Raw genomic sequence first — 22,134 nt, 5'->3', positions numbered from 1 at the left:
ACCTTTCAAAACAGTAAGAACCACCAGGATACTTTTTTTTTCTTCTTCAAATGTGAAACTGCATGTTCTGGCAGGGAAGGAAGAGGAGAGAAATGCCTCCTCCCTGTCACCATCATGACTTCCTTCTCTCTTGTGGCTGGCTGGTTCAGATGACCAAGGCTCCTGCTGTTTTTTTAGATCCGGGCAATTACAGCCACCAGGATGATATGGACCAAAGTACAGTGTTCAAACATGACTGGGAGATAAATGACCATTTATCATTGTTTTGTTAAAAAATTTTTTTCTTATAAAGTTAACAAACCAAGGCTGTTGATCCCTGAATTAGAAAGTTGATTTGCTTGATTATTTTCCAAAGTATGAGGCGGGAAGGAGGAGGGGAAGAGCCTCTCGTGCTTCTGTGCGTGTTGCTGATCCTCTAGTTTGGCAACATCTTGGGGGCATCTTCCAATCTAGTGATGCGGCATTTTGTAAATCTAAGTACCAGCCCACGGCCCTGATGCTGGCGGCTGACGGCCCAAAGGGGAAGAGGGTCTGCCCCCTCCCCCTCGATGTTTCAATCTGGCCCAGTGGTGGACACAGAGCCCTGGGCAGTTTCCCCTGGAGCAACTGTCTCTTCCTGGGAAGGTGACTCTTCCTCAGCTTGTCCTCGAGATGTGACAGTTGTTTCGGGGGAGATGCTGTGCGGCCCCTCCAGGGGTATACAGCCAGGGTGGTTTTTGCGAAAGTGCTGATTCAAGATGGCCTGGAAGGGGAAACTTTTGCCACAAACGTGACAGTGGAAGGGTTTGTTGCCTGTGTGCTTGCGGATGTGATACTCCAGCTGATCTTTCCGGGTGTACTTCTTGCCACACATGCGGCAGACAAACGGCGTGATCCCCATGTGCAGGCGCATGTGGCGGTCCAGGCTCCCCTTCTGGTTGAAAGACTTGGCGCAGTAGATGCAGGTGAGACGGGGGTTGTACCGGAACCACCGCTCAGATACTTCTTGCTCTCGGAGATACTCCACGTAGCCACTTACTCCCATCATTGCGGATTCTTCTACCTGTGCCAGGTGAGGAAAGCAAGAAAGAACACCTATGCTTAAGTGTACGTATTAAAAGAGATCAAATCTCTTTTTACCTCTCATACTAAGCCACATGCTTATTTTTAGGAGAGATCCGAATAGGAAATTACTACAAAAAAGTAAAGATGTTAACATAATAATTAAAATAACAATCTGAGGAGAAAAATAAAAATAAAAAATAAGTAAGAGAACAATCCGAGGATACTCTATTCCATTTCTTTAAAAGAGCAAGACAGTAGAGTTACTTGGGCTAACAAACAGCATGCTCACTGAACTCCCACTGAATGCTGTATTTTACAGTGATAGGAGAACCCGAGGCCGCTCATACCATCCTCTTGGACTCTGAACAATCGTGCAGGTCCTTAGGCAGGGCTGGTCCAATATACCTTCGGTGATGGTGGGAATGTTCTATAACCTGTATCATCTCATATAATAGCTCCGACCCATATGTGGCTCTTAAGCATTTGTAATATGGCTAGTGCAACTAAGGAACTGAATTTTTAATTTTAATTGCTTTCAATTAATTAAAATTTAAACTTAAATAGCCACATGTGACATGGCCAATGATAATAATATGGTCCAGAATACATTATGTATGGCAAACACATCACAAATTCTATTTGTGGCATTATCATTAATGCCAAAATCTAATCCTGCAGTAACTACCTTTATAAAAGATACACAATTTGTAACAGTATTTCTTTACCCAAAAATATTTTAGTGCCATACCAACATACATGATCTTCATTCTAAAGACTACTCGAATTGTAACTGACCTCAGAGCAAATTGGCAGAAGAGGTGGGAAAGGAAACCAGACTGAGATATGGATTTACTAACTTGGTTATTCCTGCCCCCCCCTTTTTTTAAAGATTTTATTTATTTGACAGAGAGAGAGACGGCCAGCAAGAGAGGGAACACAAGCAGGGGGAGTGGGAGAAGAAGAAGCAGGCTCCCAGCAGAGGAGCCTGATGTGGGGCTCGATCCCAGAACGCCGGGATTACGCCCTGAGCTGAAGGCAGACGCTTAACGACTGAGCCACCGAGGCGCCCCTGGTTATTCCTTCCTGTACCCTTTTCACAAACTGATACTCAATAAATATTTACTGCCACCAAATACAATGACAGGTAACCACAGAGAAAGAAGTGTTAAGACTTGGTTTCTGATTTTGTCCTCTGAACAAAAGATAAAATTTCTGAACAAAAACCAGACAGAGAAACAAGGTCAATACATATTCCTAACGAAGTTGTTAATTCACTTTTCAAACTGCTTATACTAAAGGTTACCCTTGAAATACAGTGCATGGACATATTATCGTCTCACTTTACACACCTATTATTTGTAGTGGTTTTGAATTGATTTAAACAGATTATTAAAATAGAATAATCTGGGGTGCCTGGGTGGCTCAGTTGGTTAAGCATCTGCCTTCGGCTCAGGTCATGATCCCAGGTCCTGGGATCAAGTCCTGCTTTAGGCTCCTTGCTCAGCGGGGAGCCTGCTTCTCCCTCTGTCTGCCGCTCCCCCTGCTTGTGTTCTCTCTGACAAATAAATAAAATCTTAAAATAAAATAAAGTAAATAAAATAGAATAGAATAATCTGTGAGGTATATATTATTTCTCCAATCTCTCCTTTAGTAGTATCTCCCCGCCAACATTAAACTTCTTATGCTGTGGTAACAAATATATCTGAGAGATTAAAAAAGCAATTATTATAAAAGGAGCATCACAAAGCTGCTGTTAATTATATCACTAACCCTTTAGGGTACTAAAAAATAAAAGCTTTCCTCTTCTCTCTGATTTATTTTTCTTTATGAAGGTCAAATGATACATTTTTTTTTAACTGTTCATTAACAACTTTAGACAGAATCGTATGTTGAATCCCCATCACCCAAAAGTTATCAATCAATGGAAAATTTTGTTTCTTCTTTAACCTCAATGATTTCTCTTTCTCATATTACTATCATTATTATTTTCTTTTAGAGAGAGAAGAGAGAGCAGGGGGGAGGGGCAGAGGGAGAGACCTTTTTTTTAGGATTTTATTTATTTTTATTTATTTGTCAGAGAGAGAGATAGACAGAGAGCACAAGCAAAGAGAGTGATAGGCAGAGGGAGAAGTGCAGGGAGCCCAATGTAGGACTCAACCCCAGAACCCTGGGATCCTGACCTGATGCTTAACTGACTGAGCCACCCAGGCGTCCCAAGGGAGGGACTCTTAAACAGTCTCCTGTGCTGAGCACGGGCTCGATCTCACAACCCTGAGATCATGGCCTGAGTCGAAATCAAGAGCTGGATGCTTAACTGACTGAGCCACCCAGGTGCCCCTCTCATATTATTCTTGAAGAAAATTCCACACATAATTTCATCCATAAGTACTCTACTATGTATCTCTAAGAGACAAAGATTATTTTTCTTAATATAATCAAACTACCAATACCACACCTAAAAAAACCAGTAATTCATCAATATCAATTAAAGACCTTAATTTTGTTTTACCTAATATGAACATTAACAATGTAAATACTTAAAGTTTGTAATATATGAAATAAACAAGGGTTCCTCCTACCTGAAAGCTGGGAGTGGGAACAATATATTTCTTTTAATGAATAATTAAAAAATCTCTGATTTATTTTTTATAACAATTTTTTGAGAGTTTATTATTATTATTATTTTTAGTAATCTCTACAGCCAACATGGGGCTTGAGCCCATGACCCCAAGATCAAGAGTCCCATGCTCTTCCGACTGAGCCAGCCAGGCACCCCTAAACATTCTGGATTTATAAGTGCTTTTCATTCAGAATTCTTTATTAAAATATCACCATTCAGAAATTACTGATATTTTCAGTCTGCTGATCTGAATATTATATGTGTTTATATATAAATAACATACATAAAAAATGTTTTGAATAAAAAGCTTATATGTGTATATAAGCATTACAAAGATGTATGAGGCAATTACAGATGTCTGGCAAAAGCTAAAGTACCAATGCAAAGAGGCGAAAATGCAAAAGTTGACTCTGGATTAACTGGAGAAAGACTCCTCTAACTTGTAATTAATTTTGTGCCCTTTGCTTGAATTTCTAAAAATGAGCTTTGTCTCCTTTCACATATGTAAGCTGACAGTGCTCTCCAGCATCTCCAACAGAACAGAAGCAGTTCTCAGCAGGCTTGGGAAGCAGTATGTGAAGTCAAGTGTTGAACAGTAAGACTGAGGGGTTTTTTTGTTTTTTGGTTTTTTTTAAAGATTTTATTTATTTACTCGACAGAGATAGAGACAGCCAGCGAGAGAAGGAACACAAGCAGGGGGAGTGGGAGAGGAAGAAGCAGGCTCATAGCGGAGGAGCCTGATGTGGGGCTCGATCCCATAACGCCGGGATCACGCCCTGAGCCGAAGGCAGACGCTTAATGGCTGTGCCACCCAGGCGCCCCAAGACTGAGGTTTTATGATTTCTGATTTGTTTTATATAACATTTCTTTCTGCTCCATTTCCCTGGATAATCAAAACTGAACTCCCATAAAGAGTGACAGATTAGCCCACTAAAAGTTCCTGGACAAAGCACAGAATAACTACTCTGAAGAGGCTTAGTTTTCTCGTCCACAAAATTAAAACGTTAGTGCATGCTCTGCCAGCTCAACAAATTCTCTCAAGAGAATTCTCAGGAGAATCAAACACAATAAAGGTACCTTGAAACATTCTGAATGCACGTTATTGCCCTGTACAGCAATTAAGGGTGCTGAAACGTGGGTTCAGTTCTGCATCCTACTTATTGTGTAATTGTGGGCAAGTTATTTAACTACTCTCCACGTCAGTTTCCACATCTGTAAAATGAATATAATAATAGCATCTACCTAACAGGCTGCAATTAGCACTGAACGAGTTAATATACTAAAGTGCTTAATGCAGCTAAGTAAATGTTAACTATTATTAAACATTACAAACTCACAATATTATTCATAATCTTGGGAGTATTGATTCTCTAAAAAAAAAAAAAAAAAAAACCCGCCTACCTTCAAGGAAAGTAATGTCATACCAGTATTGTCCACAAACAGAAAGTAAATGCATTTTAGTTATCTATGCCATCTTTTTAAATTATCTTTTAAAGTGTATTTAATTTTTAAGTCTTTTAAGTTATCCTCTTAAGTGAATTATTCCATATAATGAATAAATTTCATATAAATGATCTCCATATTTTCTAAAATACCAGTCTAGATGCTTGACATGGCTTTCAAATATGTTCACCATTGGGGTGCCCGGCTGGCTCAGTTGGTAGAACACCTGACTCTTGATCTTGGGGTTGTGGGTTTGAGCCCCATGTTGGATGTAGAGATTGCTTGAAAAACTAAAATCTTAAAAAAAAACAAACCCAGAAAACAAATATGTTCACCATCCTAATCTTCTAATTACTAATCAGACTCAACTGAAGTGACTTTAAAAACTCATCATTTTGGCTCATTAATTTTATTTGAAGATCTCCAAAACTGGAAATTCAGACAACCAAATTATCCCTCATTTGGTAGGAGCCTCTTTACTGAGCACCCTACTAAGGAACCTTAGTTACTCAAAATTAGTGGTAAAACAACTCCTATTTATTGGGTACCTGAAAAGGCAGTCAGATATGAAGATCAGAAAATGAGGACTCTGTCCTCAGGGAAATTTCAAAGTAGAAGAGGGCCTAAAAGTCATGCAAATAGAAAAAGAATAATTTATACGAGTCAGTACAGAATTAGGAAAAATTATACCGTACCATCTGTAAATGCTATGGTGGTTTAAGGAGAGATTGAAGACGACTGGACTAGTATAGGGCACATGGAACGAGTGGGGTCCTAAGTGAACCCAGACACCTGGGAAGAAGAGGGCGTCCCAGACTCAAGGTACAGAGACAGGAATAAGTTTGATGTGGTTCTGACACACAGACAAAGTCTGTTTGTTTGGGACAATAAATGCTGATGAGTGGTGGGAAAAGCTAGGTTAGAAAGATTATAATTAGTTGGAAAATTAGGCCAAGTATTTTCACCTTCATGTGGCAAAAAAAAGAAAAAGCCATCTGCAGAATTTTTTTGAATAAAGAAGTGACGATAGTCTAATCAGCCCTATAATCAGGAAGCTCTTCAAGTCTATCAACATTTGTTCTTACTGTAATGTAAGTCCATGTCTTGCTTTGGTTCTCCGTGGTAGGGAAAAATAACCGTGCTGGAGCCTCACCATAATAAACTCTCACACATATTAAGGTATTTAATAACTCAGCTCTTACTATTACCTTCAGATAATATTACTTACCTGCCATACAGCCTGTACCTTCTGCTTTGGTCAGGTAAACACCTTGCAGAGTTCCCATTTTTATCCCTATCCCCCCCCCCCCCCCCCGACATCAGATACAAGTTATCTCTTTGTAACCACTTCTTGAAAAAATGCATTTCATCTCTCCTGAAAAACACTTTGCTACAGGGACAGTGATTCTCGGAACTGCTTGTTAGCACCCCCACTCCCACAGCACTGCTCCTCAAGTTGCTACCGTCTTTCCTATCCCCGTTTTGTGTATCTCTTAGTCTGTTTTAGCCACACAGGCAGTTGTAAGGTCCGTCCCACTGCAGTATGTGTTTGCCTAACAATCACCTTCACAGGGTCACTGCACCCTATCTGAGAGGGGAAGAGAAAATTTGGGCCCTAATTATATGAGTAAAGTTGCTTTTCCTCCAAGCTCCTAACATTTTCTCTAACACCTTACTAAAACCGAAAAACTATCTTCTAATAGTTACCTTCCTTTTCAGGTACCCTGGCATGATAATGTGCAAGTAAATAGAGTTTCTAACAATGTCTTACCACTGTTACTATACTACGGACACAACAAACATCCAATGGTGTACATAAAAACTAAGATACTATCATACAATACAGAAGCTATCCAATCTTAATCCACCAGCGTTTCCTTTTAAAGGGCAAAAAAATTACAATTATATTGTGTTCTACTTGGTGAGTGCACAATCTTTTTAAAAACCAATCTTCAATGATACAGACTTATGAGAACAAACAAAAATATCAACTACTTACACTACTTGCCACAGAGAGCTGCAAAAAAGATGGAAAACATCATTGCTATCCTTCGTAGAACATTCTGGTCTAACAAAAGACTCCAGAAGAAAAAGAAATGAAAAGATACCACTATACAAAAAAATCAATCACATAAAAAAAGTGCATAAGCAACTTATTTACAAATACACGATACTATATAAATTGGTAATTATGTCATGTTACCCCTACCCAAGTACAAAATCAGACTCTCTCCATCCCAGGTCCTAAATTACCTGCATGCAGTTTTCAGGGGTTATTTATATTATTCTCAGGAATATAGACTGGTTCCTATAATCAGGAAAGAGTTCCACAATCACATCTTCTACTTCCCAAACTCTGCTGACAACAGAAGTGTATTTCCTGCATGCTCCCAAGCCAGAATGAAGAAAAAAGTAATCAAATAGAGTATCTATTTAACAGGGCCACTGTTACCTTTCCTACACCTTTTCTTTCTTATTCATCATATTCTGTTCACACACAGCGGCACTGTCTTCAACCGTTGCCGCAGTCCTAAATCCACTACATACCTGGGAGCTGGGCTGCTTAGGCTCATCCACTCTCCCAGGAGACTCACTTCTGGCTCTGTGTCTCTCCGTCAAGGGAACAACACTGCCGGAGGGGCTAAATCTGTTGGAAGAGGAGCAAAAAGGGGTCTAATAGAAAAGTAGCATCAAGGAATTTAAAAAATAGTGATGTCTACCCTTTTCATCCCATGGCCGAGGAAGGGGGAACAAACTGAACATCAGATTACTAGAAATACTTTAATACAGATTAAAAGAAATACTTTCATGGAGTCAATATAGGATCTGATCCGAAGTAAGAAAGGTCTGCCTTAGTAAATGTAACAACAACAACAAAAAAGACATAGCAGATAGACCACGTGGCCTGGTAAAACTATGGCTAAATAGAAGCTTCTATCCTTAAGTACTGGGAGACCAGACAAGCATAAATTAAAACTGCGTCTATGATTTTGTTTCCTCTATGTAACTATTGGGTTTTTGGTTGTTCCTTCCCCCAGTCCCCATGGTAACTTGTTACATATTTCAGACTGCTGATACAGATCATGGGGATTAGAAATCTTTGCATCCAAAGCCATTACTTCTGATACAGTTCTAACACTGCACAACAGTATTAACACGGGGTCCAATAACTATTGTGCATGAGGAGACTTTGACTGTTAAGGACAGAAAAAGAGACCACCTACAGCGGATACAGGATAAATTCTCTGTGACATATATGTCGCTTTCAAGACCAGGTGTGAACCAAAGTATTAGCTTCTTTAGTTTTCATGCAGTCAATTTTAATTTATTTTTAAGAGTGGAAAAAACCAAATGGTCCCAATCTAAGTTGGTAATATTTCTTCATTTCAACCGAGACTTTCTTTCAATTTTCTTAGATTAAAATTATTGCTACTTCTACCAAAAAAAAAAAAAAGTTCTGAAAACTGCAATATATTAGACAAAGAAAAGTGAGGCGTAGGACATTAGTAGCACTGGGGGAAAAAGAGACTCTCAGGCTTGTGGTGCCAGCAGTCATCGATGAACGAAAACGTTTGAAGATATTATCAAATGGCAAATGAAAAAAAAATCCAAACATCCAAAAAGCTTTTCTTTGGAATTACTGTGATTACACTAAAAAGAACAATCACGGCTGGTACCATCCTTCCTCTAATTTGCTGGGTGGGGGCACAGAAAAGTAAACAGTGCTACAAAAGAAAGTAAAAGTCCCCAAGGCCACCTACCTGTGTGGTAACATACCAAGGAAGGGCAAAGATGCCAGGCTCCCAGCTGATGATCAGCTCCCTGCCTGGAAATCCGAGGAGGCCCTGGCAATTACTGATCCTAGCGTGGCTGCAGCTGCTATTCTGATTCATGGAAGTGTCTAACTTTACCATAGTTCTCACAACACTGTGAATACTTCACGACTAGGAGCTTCCTGCTTTAAAAAAACAAGAATGCAAGTCCGTTGGCACACCTCCAGTTTCCCCAACACCAACTTATCTCGGCTAAGAACATCAAGTAAGGAAGACGCACTCTGTACCACACAGAGGGCCTGCTTCAGTGATGTCTGCTCAACAGCCACTAGACAAACAAGGAAAACAAGCCTTACCTGTCAATTTCACTGCTTGTTGGCCGAGCCACCTTGGCTCCTGAAGATCCTAAAGTGTAATTTTCCTGTCCCACGGAACCGTGGCCTGTCGTGTCGATCACCATGGCTGTGACTTCCTCTGCACTACTGCCATCTTCTCCAGAAGGCTGATTCTCCGGCCCGAGCCACTCCTCCAGATTCTCAGTTTTGATGTGCACTGCTCCAAGGACCCTGACTTCATCATCACTGCGGGCCCCTCGGTCTGCTACTCCTGTCTCCACGTACCACTGTCCTGCTCGGTTGATTCGAAGAATGGGCTCCCGGCTCTCTACATCAGAACTCTGTTCAATTATCTGAGGGCTGGTGGACTCCTCAGGAGGACTGAGCTCTCTGATATCCAGCACAGCGCTAACCTGACCTCGCCTGTTTCCCTTTGCGGTATTATGTCGTGGGCTAAGGGAACGGTTTAGATTTGGTGTAACCCTGTGAGATTCTGGAGGTCTTTCTGGATGCTTTGTCCTCGTTTGACTTAATTCGGCTTCAACCTCTGCCACATTAATTTTGAAATGAATACCCTCCAGGATCTGTGTACATTTGTCGATAATATGCTGCATCTGCAGAAAACTGGCGGCTGTCAGGTAGCTGATGATATCTGCCAGTTGCAGGCATATCCGCCCCGTATAACAGAAAGAGAGGAGCTGCTCAAAGACAGTAGGGTTCTTGATGACTGAAATGGAGACAGTACTCATCTCATTCAAGGACATGTGATCTCGGAAATAGGGTGAGCTGGCAGCCAGTACCACTTTGTGAGCCCGAAAAGCTTGTCCTTGCACATTGACCACAATATCACAGAGGCGGCCCTGCATGCGCAGCTGGTTTAGATGGCTCAGGACAGAGTTGCTGAAGTCAGGGATCTCCAGTTGTATGTTCCCACCTTTCTCCATGGTCATGCCTCAGCGTGTGGGCAGGCATTCAACCCTGCTGAAAGAGGAAACCACATTCATCAATAGCTAGAATTTCACTCCTCCAAGTAAAAAGAGGTAACTTTCCTTACATTTAGATATGGAAAAGAAGTACCAACAGGTTTTTCAGTTCAGGTTTCACAGCAAGATATCCTTAAAACCAAAATGTGATTGCTAGACTTCTGTAAACTCGAGCTATGTCCATACGTCCCTAATAAGCTGTGCAACATGAAAACAGAAGTTCAACAGAAGGGGCAAAAGCAGTTTTGACAGTTTTTTTGTTGTGGTGGTTGTTCTTTAGTCAAAGTATTTGCACACTGAATATAAAATCCTGTGACAACTTTTCTTTGGAGGAGAAACTAATAAGCTCTTTGAATAAATGTAATTAACATGAATGGGTTGATCAGGTATCCCTCTTGTTAATAGTACATGCTGTGTGAGTTATGTTTATTATTTAAAAGGTGGCTAATAGCACAGCGGTTAAGCGTCTGCCTTCGGCTCAGGGCGTGATCCCTGCGTTGTGGGATCGAGCCCCACGTCAGGCTCCTCGCTATGAGCCTGCTTCTTCCTCTCCCACTCCCCCTGCTTGTGTTCCCTCTCTCGCTGGCTGTCTCTATCTCTGTCGAATAAATAAATAAAAAAAAAATCTTAAAAAAAAAAAATAAAAAAAAAATAAAAGGTGGCTAATAGCCCATGTGAATGCAAGCCATTATTTCTAAGCTCAAGAGTCAGAGACCCCACTAAAACGCTTTGCATTTAGGACTCTGAAGCAAACTCGAGGTTAGGAAACATGCCACAGCTGCGTGAGAACTCAGTGAAGTTGCAAAGAACTTGAAGTTCACTCTCAGAATTAGGAAAGAGTAGGTAAACCTACTTCTATCTAAATTCAAAGTTGGGAATTTCAGGGTGGTGATGATATTGATTCTGAAATTTCATTCCCCAAAACTGGTTAAAAAAAATAGAGCATTTACCAAGTATGGTCAATATTTTCACATTAAAAGATTTTTTAAAAATAGCTGAAATACTATGCTGTTATAACTGCATCCAATAGCCTTCGATGGTTGAGAGTAGGTTCTATAAATCTCAACAGGAAGACACTGACTCGAGCCCAATGTTTCCATTCATCTGTTAACTTTATAAGACATTACATAGTTACCTAAGATCTAAAATTTCAGGAACTTAGGATGACAAGCTCACAGTATTGCCCCGCATTTACGCCACACTTATCAGTAAATAGGGAAGTATATACACTGCTTTCAAGAACCAGCTTTAGCCAATCTGACCTTTTTCCAAAGCGTTTTTGTTTGTTTTGAAACTTTTAATCCAATAAGAGCCTCTGTCGATGCCATCATGAATTCAGATGTGTTTATTTTGGAGCCTACACCAGCGCCTTTTTTGTTTGCTCTTTCCGGCAATTCCCCAGTGAGGAGGAAGCCCCAGGAGTAAGGTCTTTACCGTCCGCACTGGAAGGGTGGAAGCTGTAAGAGGGAGAATCGGGAACGCCATGGGGTTGGCCACTCCGGTATTTGAGGGGCTTTAGTCTACGTTAGTAAGTGTGGGTAGCGGGGAACTGGCAGAAGGGCGAAATGTCACCGAGGAACGGGGGAGGAGAGGGGTGCAAGGCGTCAGGCTGGGGAGCGAGCAATCAGGTGAGGGCAGAGCCCCGGGAAGGGGGCGGCGCCCCGGGACCCCGTCCAGGCGGTAAGCGTAGGCGGGCGGGGAGCTGCCCAGAGGTGGGTGTGTGTATCTGGGTGTGTCCGGGCTGCGGTGGGGGAGGGGGCCGCCCATCCCGGGGTCCTGAGGGAGGGGCCCGGCGAGGGGGCGGGTCCGGCAGCTCTGCCCGGCCCGGGGCCAAGGGGGTGGAAGGTCTCCGGTGCCTTGAGGGTGGGGTAAAGGGGAGTGGCTGAGCGCCCCAGGAGTACGCTGCGGCGGAGCCCGGACAAGGCGGTCCCGGTGGAGGGCAGCGGGACCGGAGTGCGGGGCCCGAGCCCCGTCAAGGAGCAGCACCTACCTCCGGGGGTGGAAATGGGCCGGAATGGGCCGGAACACCGTCCCGGAAGTGAAACCCCCCACCCCCTCCCCCGGAGCGGGCGACGTGCCGGAAGGAAATCACTCACCCTTACACCGCCCCCCTTCCCCTCCCCCTCCCCCAGCGCTTTCCGTCCCTCGCGCCCCCTCCCCTCTCTTCCTTCTCAGTCGGCTGGAGGGCGGGAGCCCGGAGTCACGCGGGAGGTTGTGTCACCGCCCACAATGGCGAGGTGGGGCGGGGCGAAGAGGAAGGAGGTGTGGCTAGAGGAGGAGGAGGGGGAGGAGAGGGGGAGGAGAGGAGGAGAAGAGGGAGGAGAGGGGGAGAAGAGGGAGGAGAGGGGGAGGAGCCGAAGCCGGCGCTGGCGGAGAGGGTGCGTCATGACGTCACAAAAAAGCATCCTTATATACCAGCGCCTGGCCGCCATCTCGGTCTTTCGAGGCTGGGAGTCGGTGTTCAGTAGGTGGGAGTTTTTTTTTTTTTTTTCATGGCTTCTTTGCTTGAGGCCTCCAGCTCTTGGCAGTTAAAAGTCACCTTATACAGGTAATTCCGGGCAGGTGGTGAGCCTTTGCAAGGTTCACAAGGTGAAGATGGTAGACGATTACGCGTTGGGCGCGGCCTAAACTCTACAACTCGGCTTGTGGGGGCTGAGCTGCGAAAAACCCCGGGCTGGCGTTCCCTGCCTGTGATGAAGCTTGCGTTGGTAGGGACATCTGAGATTGTTGATGAATGCCAACGGCTCTGATGGCGGCGATGCCGAGTCACCCGAGCGGGCCTCCTTCGGCCTCTGCTCAGGAAGGCCGGCGGTTGGGGTTAGTCCACGTGGTTCTCGGAATGGCTGCGCAGTTATTTACGTCAGTGGTTCCCAGCCTTTGTGCGATACGCTGTCTTTAACCTATGAGGTGCACCCTTCATAGTCACGAAACTATGGGTGGTGTAAACGACTCTGGTATAGATGATAGAAAAACGGCATGCTTAGACTTACTTTAGAACAAAATGGTATCTTAAAAATATTAATCTTTCCTAGGAATGGTGCTGGGCACGAATGCAATGTGGCTTTTGGTGGCTTCTGACGGACAGGTAAGAAACGGGTAAATGCAGTTGTAGGAATCAGATCTGCGTGGAGGTGGTCTTCTTGTTAAGCCTGTGATGGTTTAAGAGTAGTGGACAGAAGGGATTTCTGAAAAATTCTACTCTGAGGCCTAAGTGTTAGAATGTTGATAATTGACTTGGCTGTGCGATGTGTTTCATTGGATATTCCTTGTCTGTTTTCTAGTTCTGTGCCAAAGGGGTGGAAGTGGCTGCCGAGGTAAGTTACTGAAATTCTCTCACAAAGGGGAAGTCAGGTTGAAAGTGCTCCAATGATGACATTTTATTTGCTACTCTTGACTGTGAGAATGACGAGAATTATTACCACCGTTACAGTAACTGAGGCACACAAAATGGTGATTTAAAGAATTTAGAGATTGCCACTAAGTTTACATGAAGCTGTTTCTTCCTAGGTCCCAAAGTTAAAATTTCACATGCCAGCCATGGGCAAACAGGTGAGAAACCTTTAATGTAGTCCATGTTTACTCATTAATTTTCTTTTTACAAATGTGAACTTCTTTACTCCGGTATTTTCTATTAAATGCTTGGGGAACTCGAGAAACAGATACTATGATGGTTGCATAGTTCAGCAGATTGGATAGTGAAGAGATAGACCATTTATCTGATGTATCTGAGTTGATAGTAAAACTGGTTTGGTACTAATAGCATAAGCAGAATGTCACCTACTTTCTCGTTCTTTTTTGTAGGCACTAAGCAGAATTAGCTGGAAGTTGAAGGGGTGAGTAAAATTAAATTGAACTAAACATTGGTAACTGGGCAAACATGAAAATTAATGCCATTAATGGCTTTTTAGAGTTGCCTTATGCCACAGAAAGCACTCCTACCAGGAAATGCTTGAATGCATTGCTGAATGCATTAAATAAATGGCCAGATCCTTGTCCTGTTACCATTAGTTAGGACCCTGTCATTTGGGAAAAAAAAAACCCAGCCTGTATGATGATAAGCAAATGCTGACTGAACATGAAGGTCTTAATTAGCTCTACCTGATTTCAGGCATTTTTTAGATTTGTGGGGGAGAAAATTCATCTTTTGCGTCTTGCTAACTATCTTTATTTCTTAGGTGGACTTGAGTCTTTGAAATGTCTGTGCCAACCATTTCTGGGGTAAGTATATTAACATTTTAGTAGGTCCAAAACTTACTGTGAATGTTGAAGTAGAATGCTTAACTACCATGTTACTAGTTTTCTATGGCTGATCAGTGAATGCATGTTGAGCATGCTCTGAACAGGGTTTTTGAAATGATGTTGATCAAATGTCTGACCTGAAAAGAGCATGTAGACAAATTTAACACTGAAGGAACCCTGTGACAAAAACTCTGAGAGGAATTCAATGATGATTAACATTTTAATGAAATGTCTTATTTCTTTTCTAGCTTACAGGCCACTGTCCTGGATGGCTTGCTTGGGGTAAGACATAAAAAGTTTTTTTGAAGTCAAAGTCTGTGTTTCTGCAGTATACTTTGTTAAGTGCTTTCTGGTGTTGCAAGGAGGATTAGGCTATTGTGAAGTGTGTCTAAAGCAGTATCTTTTTATTAGGTGCTGAGTTTGAAGAACTTCATATAAAGGTATGTATTACAATAATCTTACTTGGTTACTAAGCAAGATGCTGTTAGTGATGATTTTTGAAATTAAAAACAGATGGGAATCTCTCTGAAAAAAAGTGAAGATTTTAAAAAACTGAAACAGTATTGGGAAAACGTAAGAAATCTACTTAATATTATTTTATTACTAAATTTGACTAAATTTCTGCAGGTGTGAAGAGTTGGGACAGCTTACAAGGCCCGGAACAAGGAGTTTTAAGCCAAGGTACAAAAATCTCAAGTTTGGTTTTTATGTGAAGTGGTTTAAAGCCGATACGATGATGAAACCATAGTTCAGCAGACTAGCAGTGAAGAGCAAAATTGTCTTTCGCTCCTATCTGACGTATCTGGCTGCAGCAATCCTATCCATACCCTTGAAAAGTGAAATTAGCCATTCTACCACGAAATGTTCAGGGTTTGGATACCATAGTGGCTCATACACCTAGTTCTAAGGATGCACAACTTGAGAAAACAGGCTGATAGATTTTTGCCAGCAGATTTTTATGGCATATAAATCTGCATAGATTACAGAGTGAATTATTCAGTTGTATTTGTTTTTTAATTAACAAACTTAATTCCAGACCATTTTCAGTATTCTCAGCAAAACTGAACATAGAATTTCTATATACTCTGTCTTCACACACCTCAGTATCAACATTCAACATCAGAGTTGAGACTTGATAGAATAGACAATTCTCATCCAAGTCCAGAGTTTACATTAGGGTTCACTCATGGTGTTATATGATGTATGGACTTTACCTACACAACTGTCATAGTGTGTGGAATAGCTTTGCTGTTATTTTTCAGAAAGTTAAAAATGGGGGAAATTAAGTAGTACAAATTATACATGAAGGGCCTTTCCCCCCGTTTCCAAACAGGCAGACTTACCAACGTGAAGATACAGAGGTAAGTTGGTCTCTGATCTGTATGCTAAGTTAGAATGTAACCAGTGATGTAGTGATTCTGCCAAATGAAACAGAATGATATCACTTCTAAAACCGTTCCATTTTGATCTGAGGTTACTTTATTAAGCATCACAAAGGGTGGGGTTTTTTTTTTTTTTTACCATGATTAACTTGAAGTTTTTGCTTTTAGGGCATTTATGAGAGCAGCAATCCAGTTAGGAGAGCAGCTTACCAGTTGAAAGGTGAGGCTTGAAAACATCAGTACGGTCATCTTACTCCAGAATACATGATGATCTCACTCCAACTTGAACTCTCTCACTGATCACTTGATGATTATAAAAGATCTGATATTCTGTGTACGCAAAATAACATTAAAATTGAAACAGAGCAATGTGACTAAAAATAGTTTCTTTGTCCTTACAGGCACCTGAATGGAAGCTTATGAGATAGAGTATAAAATTTTCAGTTTCAATAAATTTTTATAAACCATCTGATCAAGAGTGCTTATTTCAATTTAATGGGATGAAGGAAGGGAAATAGGACATCTTTGTATTTTAAGACCTTTGACATTAGTTTCATTTAAGAAAAAAGTTGACCTTTTTATGTGTATTTTACAGGATGTCTTGGGCTTAAAAAAAAACAATTTGCAGAGGAATATACTACAGCCCTTTTGTTTAGAATACTGTATTTTTGATTTAGAATAGTGACATGATTGGGGGTGAGCTGTATATTTTGCAGACATTTTCTAGGGCTGAATCCTTGTGTCAAAAATATTTGCTATTAAGCACCATGGTAGTGGATCTCTTGGAAGTGTTGATAGATGGTATAAGAAAGTGATTTGGTTTTCTCCCCCCCCCCAAACATATTGAAAAAAAGCCTAAAAACGGGATTGTCAGAATGAAGTCAGTAGTACTATGGTTATACCAATATCCTTTAAGAAAATAGGTATGTAGTAGGAATGCTTATTTTGAAAATGCAAATTGGGGTTTTGGTCATTAATGAGTAATTGTAAACTAGTGGGTTCTCAGTCAGTTACTCCCTAAATTCCTAAGGAAACTGCTCTGGCTATCTCCATGTATGATCTCAAGCTGAAAAGCTGGGTTCCAGAATTCAAAGCTAGTGCTTATCCTTCAAATGCCACAGCTTTTAAGATAGATAAATGGGCTTTTTCATTTTTTAAGAAGCTGTACATTTATGTATTTTAAAGGGATCCTAAAATGAGCTTGGAAAGAATAAACATAATTTATGCTTCCTTCTTCCCTCTTAACTCCTGGTGTAAAGCTAGGGAAAGTGTTGGTGTATTGTGCTGCAGTTACTGCTCATCCCGAGCCATCCCAGCAAGAAGCCCAAGGCAGGGCCTGGACTCTGAGATCAGGACCTGCGCTGAGATCAAGAGTCAGCTGCTTAAACTACTGAGCCACCCAGGTCCCCCAAAGTCAATGCTAGCAGAAATAGACCCATAAATACAGAGAACAAACTTGATGGTCGCTGGCGGGGGAGGGGGGGGAGCAGATGAATGAAGAGGAGTGGGAGATACAGGCTTCCAGTTATGGAATGAATGAGTCACAGAGATGAAAGGTACAGCAGAGGTATAGCGGATTCTGTTTAAGTGTCATATGGTGACAGACGGTAGCTACTTGCAGGGAGCATACAACAACACAAAACTGGATTACTATGTTGTACACCTGAAACTAATATTGTGTGTCAACTATACTGCATTAAAATTTTTATTTACTTGGGAGAAGCAGGGAGCCCAATTGGGGGGGGTGCTCTATCCCAGGACCCCGGGATCATGACCCAAGCCAAAGGTAGATGCCTAACCGACAGAGCCACCTAGGCGCCCCCCTCCTTTTTTTCAGATACAAAAAAATTAAAATGTGAAAAAAAGGTCAAAGCTTGCTAAGAATTAAAGTACCATTAGCAGCAAGCTGCCAGCATTTGAAATAGTGTATCTTTTTTAGGAGGCCTTCCCTATTGGTGATGTTGGTCTCAGGGCCTCTTCTGCGCATGGCTTCATCTAACACTACACTGTATCAATATGATCTGTGTGTCTTGTCTCTACCAGGCAAAAAAACTCCTTCAGGACGGGCTACAATTTATTAATTGTCATGCCCCCCACCCCCCCAGCTCCTAGCCCAGAGCTTGGCCTGTAATTAGTCATTCATTTAATTCACTCAAAAGATGTTTACTGATTATCTATTACATGCCAAACAGTGCTGGGAATAGATACTGCAAAGAACAATAACAAAAACAATACCTGCCCTCATGGAGCTTACATTCTATTGGGGCAAATAAAATAAACAAAATACAGTATGTTAGATAATGTGATTAGTGCTACAGAGGAAAAATGAAGCAGGGAAAGGAGGGCAGAGCATGCTGGTGGGTGGCAGGAGCTCACCTGAATATGGGTTGTCAGGGAAATCATCACCAAAAAGGAAGTACAGAGGTTTGAGGGAATTAGGGAGTGAACAATGAAATTATTTGGAGATAAAGTGCTAGGTGACAGCTAGGGCAAAGGCCTGGACATGGGCTCATGCCTGGGGAACATCGAACACCAGTGTGGATGGAACAGAGGGAGCTCAGGAGGAGATGGTCAGCAGGTAGCAAGTGGCAGGTTACAGAGGACTTAGGAGGCCCCTGTAAGGTCTCTGGCTTTTCTCTAACATGCGAAACCACTGGAGGGTTTTGAGCAGAGGAGTGATCTGACCCTTACTGACAGACTGCTGAGGGGTAAGCATGCAAGCCAGATTGTTAGGAAGCTTTTGCTATGGAAGATGGTCACCCGAACCCGGGTGGTAGCCTAGAGGTATGAAAAAGTATCAGACGGTGGATATATTTTGAAGATACAGCTAACAGACCTTTGAGACCAACACGTTTCTCCAGATTCACTTTCTTGATCTGACCATAAAACTGAGGACTATTATGTGTTTACAAGAGGACTCTGGAATGTCTGGGAAAAAGAATGTTACGTGATATTAAAGCTACCCTTATGTGGCACTTAACAATCAGGGACATATGTCAGGTACTCTACTAGGCATTTTAAAAAAAATTTATTTATTTGTCAGTCAGAGAGCGAGCACAGGCAGGGGGAGAAGCAGGCAGAGGGAGAAGCAGACTCTCCGCTGAGCAGGGAGCCCAACACTGGGCTCAATCCCAGGACCCCGAGATCATGACCTGAGCCAAAGGCAGATGCTTAACTGACTGAGCCACCCAGACAGCCCTATATATAATGCTCTTAATTCCCCTCCAAATTTGCCTAGCTATTTTTATCATTTTTTTATACCCCACTCACACATTTAATTCCCTCTTTTATTTCTATAAATATCATATGTTTTGTTGTCAGGCTCTGATAGTTCCAATACATTAAATACTTGCAAATCTGATTCTGTTTGTGTGTCTGCTGATAATGTCTCATTAGTAGCTTGTTTCCTTGGGTGTTTTGTGATAAAAAAAATTGTGAGATTATGTTCCTTGGAACTTTATCTTCAGCAATTCTTTGAAAACTGGGTTTAAGTTGTTTTCTTTTGCATTTGCTTTTATCAGCCTAGGAACACAATGAATCTCAGCTTGGAAAGTGTTCAAACCTCTGTTAAGTGTCAGTTTGTGGCTGTTAATGCTCAGAGCAGATCCCCAGAGCCAAAGCAAACACAGACAAGTTTCTTTATCATCACCCTCTACCGAGGGGTTCTCCTTTCAGGAACTTGTTTTACATGGGGCTCTCTTATCTAACTTGTCAACTTACACAGGAGGCAGTAGGCTTTGCCTGTTTCCCCTTATGATCCATCAAAACCAAAGTCCTAGGTCACACCAGATCAGCAGTACCTCAGGACATCAACAGCTTCAGCACCTAATTACATCAGCGTCGGGGATATTTCTGGTTTCTAAGGAGCTCCCTTACTTTCTTACTTGGTTCATTTATGCATTTAAAAAGATTCAAAGAGGGGCTCCTGAGTGGCTCAGTGGGTTAAGCATCCAACTCTTGATTTCGGCTCAGGTCATAATCTCAGGGTTGTGATCTGTGGGATTGAGCCCCACATCAGGCTCCACCACACTCAGCACAGAGTCTGCTTGAGATTCTCTCCCTCTCCCTCTGCTCCTCCCCCCGCTCACACTCTCCCCCCTCTCTCTTTAAATAAATAAAATCTTTAAAAAAATACGAAGATTCAAAATATTTTATTTAGGAATTTTAGGTGTTCTGTACAAGTAAGATTTTCTAGGATAGTTACTCTATCATATTGCTAAAGTGAAGTCCTAAGCTGACACTGTTTAAATATTCAACGATATTACACGAATAGTAGCTGTGCGCCAAAACAGATTCATTTACTTAACGCCCACTGCCCGAAATAGTAAGTATTCTAAACACTGGCCAAAAAAAAAGTATATAGATTACAAATTTTGATATATTGTTCATCATTTTGGAATTTCAGTTACTGAATCTTGACCTTGATAAATACTTTAAGTATTAAATATTTTGTTTGACAAAAGAGCAAGTACATGTGAAGCACTTCTGCCACATAACAAAGTATGATTTTTTTCTAGAAAAATCATGTGCAGTGTTTTTTTAAAGATCTCTGAATCTTTTATTTATTTTTAAAGATTTTATTTGTTTATTTGAGAGAGAGAGAGAGAGACAGCCAGCAAGAGAGGGAACACAAGCAGGGGGAGTGGGAGAGGAAGAAGCAGGCTCCCAGCAGAGGAGACCGATGTGGGGCTCGATCCCAGAACGCTGGGATCACGCCCTGAGCCGAAGGCAAACGCTTAACGACTGAGCCACCCAGGCGCCTCATATTTTTTGAGTAATCTCTAAACCCAACGTGGGGCTCGAACTTACAACCCTGAGATCAGGAGCCACACGTTCCACCGACTGCCAGTCAGGCGCCCCTGCCAGCAGAACTATGTGCTTTTTCCATACGACATCATTTTTACTTGAAAACAAGGCTGACACATTGAGATGATTCATATTTGGGTATCTGGCAGATATTTTCTAAAAAAAAACCAAGTAAGTTGGGGGCAGCTGGATGGTATAGTTGGTTAAGTGTCTGACTTCTGGTTTCGGCTCAGGTCATGATCTCGGGGTCGTGTTAGGCTCTGCACTCAGCATGGAGTCTGCTTGGGAGTCTCCCTCTGCCCCTTCCGCTCATGCTCTCTATCTTAAATAAATAAATCTTGAAAAAAAAAAAAAAAACCCAAAACAAAATATTGTAAGTTTGGAAAAAAACTGATGGTCTTTGTTGGCAATGTTGAAAATCAAGCTTTCTAATGAAAAACAGAATTTGGAAAGCTTGTATCTGTCACTGCAAGAAGCCCTTGCAGCTTCTTCATACTTAAAGACTTGTGACAAATTGGTGGTGATATTAATATGATTTTTTTAGATATTGTCGGCCGAAATGTCTCAACATTTGGAAGATTTGTATAACTCACTGTACCAATATTTTCCAAATGATCAGTGTGTGGTGTTACAAAAGCATGCATCAACCAATGGACTTTAGTAAAGTTTATCAATATGATTTCAGATTCTACACTGCGACTAATCTTTAAGGAACTTGTCAAGCTTTTGTACAGTATCAAAGAATACCCATAATTATCAGGAAGACTATTAAAATACTCCTCTTTTTTCCAACTTCACACTTACTTGAGGCCAGGTTTTCTTTATGTATTTCAAACAAAACAACATATGACAACAGACTGAATGCAGAAGCAGATAATGAGAATCCAGTGTCTTCTGTTAAGCAGTATCAAAAAGATTTGCAGAAACGTAAAACAACGTCATTCTTTAATTTTTGTTTTGAAAAATAATTACTTTTAAAATAAAAACATGCTATTTGTGTCAACATGTCAGGGGTTCATTATTTTAAAATGAATTGATACATATTTAAGAAATCTTAATTCCTACTGTAGAAGAGCTTTATCGATACTCTTTGGGGTCCTCAATAATTTCCAAAGAGTTAAGTGGTCCTGAGACCAAAATTTGAGAACTGCTATTCTAGGTTAAGAAACAGGAGCCTAGAGAGGTTCAATGGCTGGGCAAGGTTGCATAACTAGAGGATGGTAAAGCGGGAATTAAATTCAGGTTTGTCCAACTCACGCAAGCTCTTTCTACCAAGTACACGGTCTTAAATAGAGAAGACAGACTCAGATGTGCACTGTTGTAAGACTTATATGGGCAACTGTTACACAGCTGTCTCATCTGACATTCTTACTGTGTACCTGGTTATTTCTCATGGTACAAAGTAACTCCCTTTCCTCAAAATAAGAAAAAAGTATCCTTAGTATTTTTAGGATGGGTTATGCTTAAAAAACCTCTAGCAAGGAATGTGATCAGTGTTACAGAGCTCTG

The 22,134-nt window shown here is 41.5% G+C and overlaps 1 protein-coding gene, 1 long non-coding RNA gene and 9 other non-coding genes across 15 annotated transcripts; 10 read left to right on the top strand and 1 right to left on the bottom strand.

Annotated features, from left to right (window-relative positions):
* Window positions 1-284: 284 nt before the first annotated feature.
* On the bottom strand, window positions 285-12,296 carry ZBTB37 (zinc finger and BTB domain containing 37). Of its 4 annotated transcripts, none has more exons than XM_040636225.1 (4): window positions 11,461-12,296; window positions 9,237-10,193; window positions 7,655-7,754; window positions 285-1,042 (listed from the first exon to the last, which is right to left on the bottom strand). In XM_040636225.1, the coding sequence occupies exons 2-4, from the start codon at window positions 10,163-10,165 to the stop codon at window positions 554-556; spliced, it is 1,518 nt and encodes a 505-aa protein (XP_040492159.1). In that variant the 5' UTR covers window positions 10,166-10,193; window positions 11,461-12,296; the 3' UTR covers window positions 285-553. The 4 variants fall into 4 exon arrangements, 2 of the variants coding, with proteins under 2 accessions (XP_040492159.1, XP_040492158.1); XM_040636224.1 differs by having other exon boundaries at window positions 9,237-10,196; window positions 12,189-12,293; XR_005836372.1 differs by lacking the exon at window positions 11,461-12,296 and having other exon boundaries at window positions 1,003-1,042; window positions 8,869-10,722.
* A 312-nt stretch (window positions 12,297-12,608) lies between these two features.
* On the top strand, window positions 12,609-16,286 carry LOC103668261. 2 transcript variants are annotated; one of them, XR_569977.2, is made up of 12 exons: window positions 12,609-12,746; window positions 13,231-13,283; window positions 13,480-13,512; window positions 13,706-13,747; window positions 14,000-14,031; window positions 14,374-14,416; window positions 14,686-14,719; window positions 14,849-14,877; window positions 15,065-15,118; window positions 15,771-15,798; window positions 15,988-16,039; window positions 16,221-16,286. It is a non-coding gene; the product is annotated as an uncharacterized LOC103668261 (long non-coding RNA). The 2 variants fall into 2 exon arrangements; XR_569978.2 differs by lacking the exon at window positions 15,771-15,798.
* On the top strand, window positions 12,878-12,957 carry LOC121104083. The gene has a single exon (XR_005836461.1). It is a non-coding gene; the product is annotated as a small nucleolar RNA SNORD74 (small nucleolar RNA).
* LOC121104102 lies at window positions 13,345-13,406 on the top strand. Its single transcript, XR_005836479.1, has one exon. It is a non-coding gene; the product is annotated as a small nucleolar RNA SNORD75 (small nucleolar RNA).
* Window positions 13,858-13,925, top strand: LOC121104098. Its single transcript, XR_005836476.1, has one exon. It is a non-coding gene; the product is annotated as a small nucleolar RNA SNORD77 (small nucleolar RNA).
* On the top strand, window positions 14,242-14,302 carry LOC121104084. Its single transcript, XR_005836462.1, has one exon. It is a non-coding gene; the product is annotated as a small nucleolar RNA SNORD44 (small nucleolar RNA).
* On the top strand, window positions 14,547-14,611 carry LOC121104100. The gene has a single exon (XR_005836477.1). It is a non-coding gene; the product is annotated as a small nucleolar RNA SNORD78 (small nucleolar RNA).
* On the top strand, window positions 14,917-15,000 carry LOC121104075. Its single transcript, XR_005836453.1, has one exon. It is a non-coding gene; the product is annotated as a small nucleolar RNA SNORD79 (small nucleolar RNA).
* LOC121104085 lies at window positions 15,163-15,242 on the top strand. Its single transcript, XR_005836463.1, has one exon. It is a non-coding gene; the product is annotated as a small nucleolar RNA snR60/Z15/Z230/Z193/J17 (small nucleolar RNA).
* Window positions 15,837-15,913, top strand: LOC121104082. Its single transcript, XR_005836460.1, has one exon. It is a non-coding gene; the product is annotated as a small nucleolar RNA SNORD47 (small nucleolar RNA).
* On the top strand, window positions 16,076-16,152 carry LOC121104073. The gene has a single exon (XR_005836452.1). It is a non-coding gene; the product is annotated as a small nucleolar RNA SNORD81 (small nucleolar RNA).
* Window positions 16,287-22,134: the final 5,848 nt, after the last annotated feature.

The sequence above is a fragment of the Ursus maritimus genome, unplaced genomic scaffold (assembly GCF_017311325.1).
Source record: "Ursus maritimus isolate PB19 unplaced genomic scaffold, ASM1731132v1 scaffold_2, whole genome shotgun sequence".
Classification (NCBI taxonomy): Eukaryota; Metazoa; Chordata; class Mammalia; order Carnivora; family Ursidae; genus Ursus; species Ursus maritimus.
This window is presented reverse-complemented; position numbering and strand designations above follow the sequence as displayed.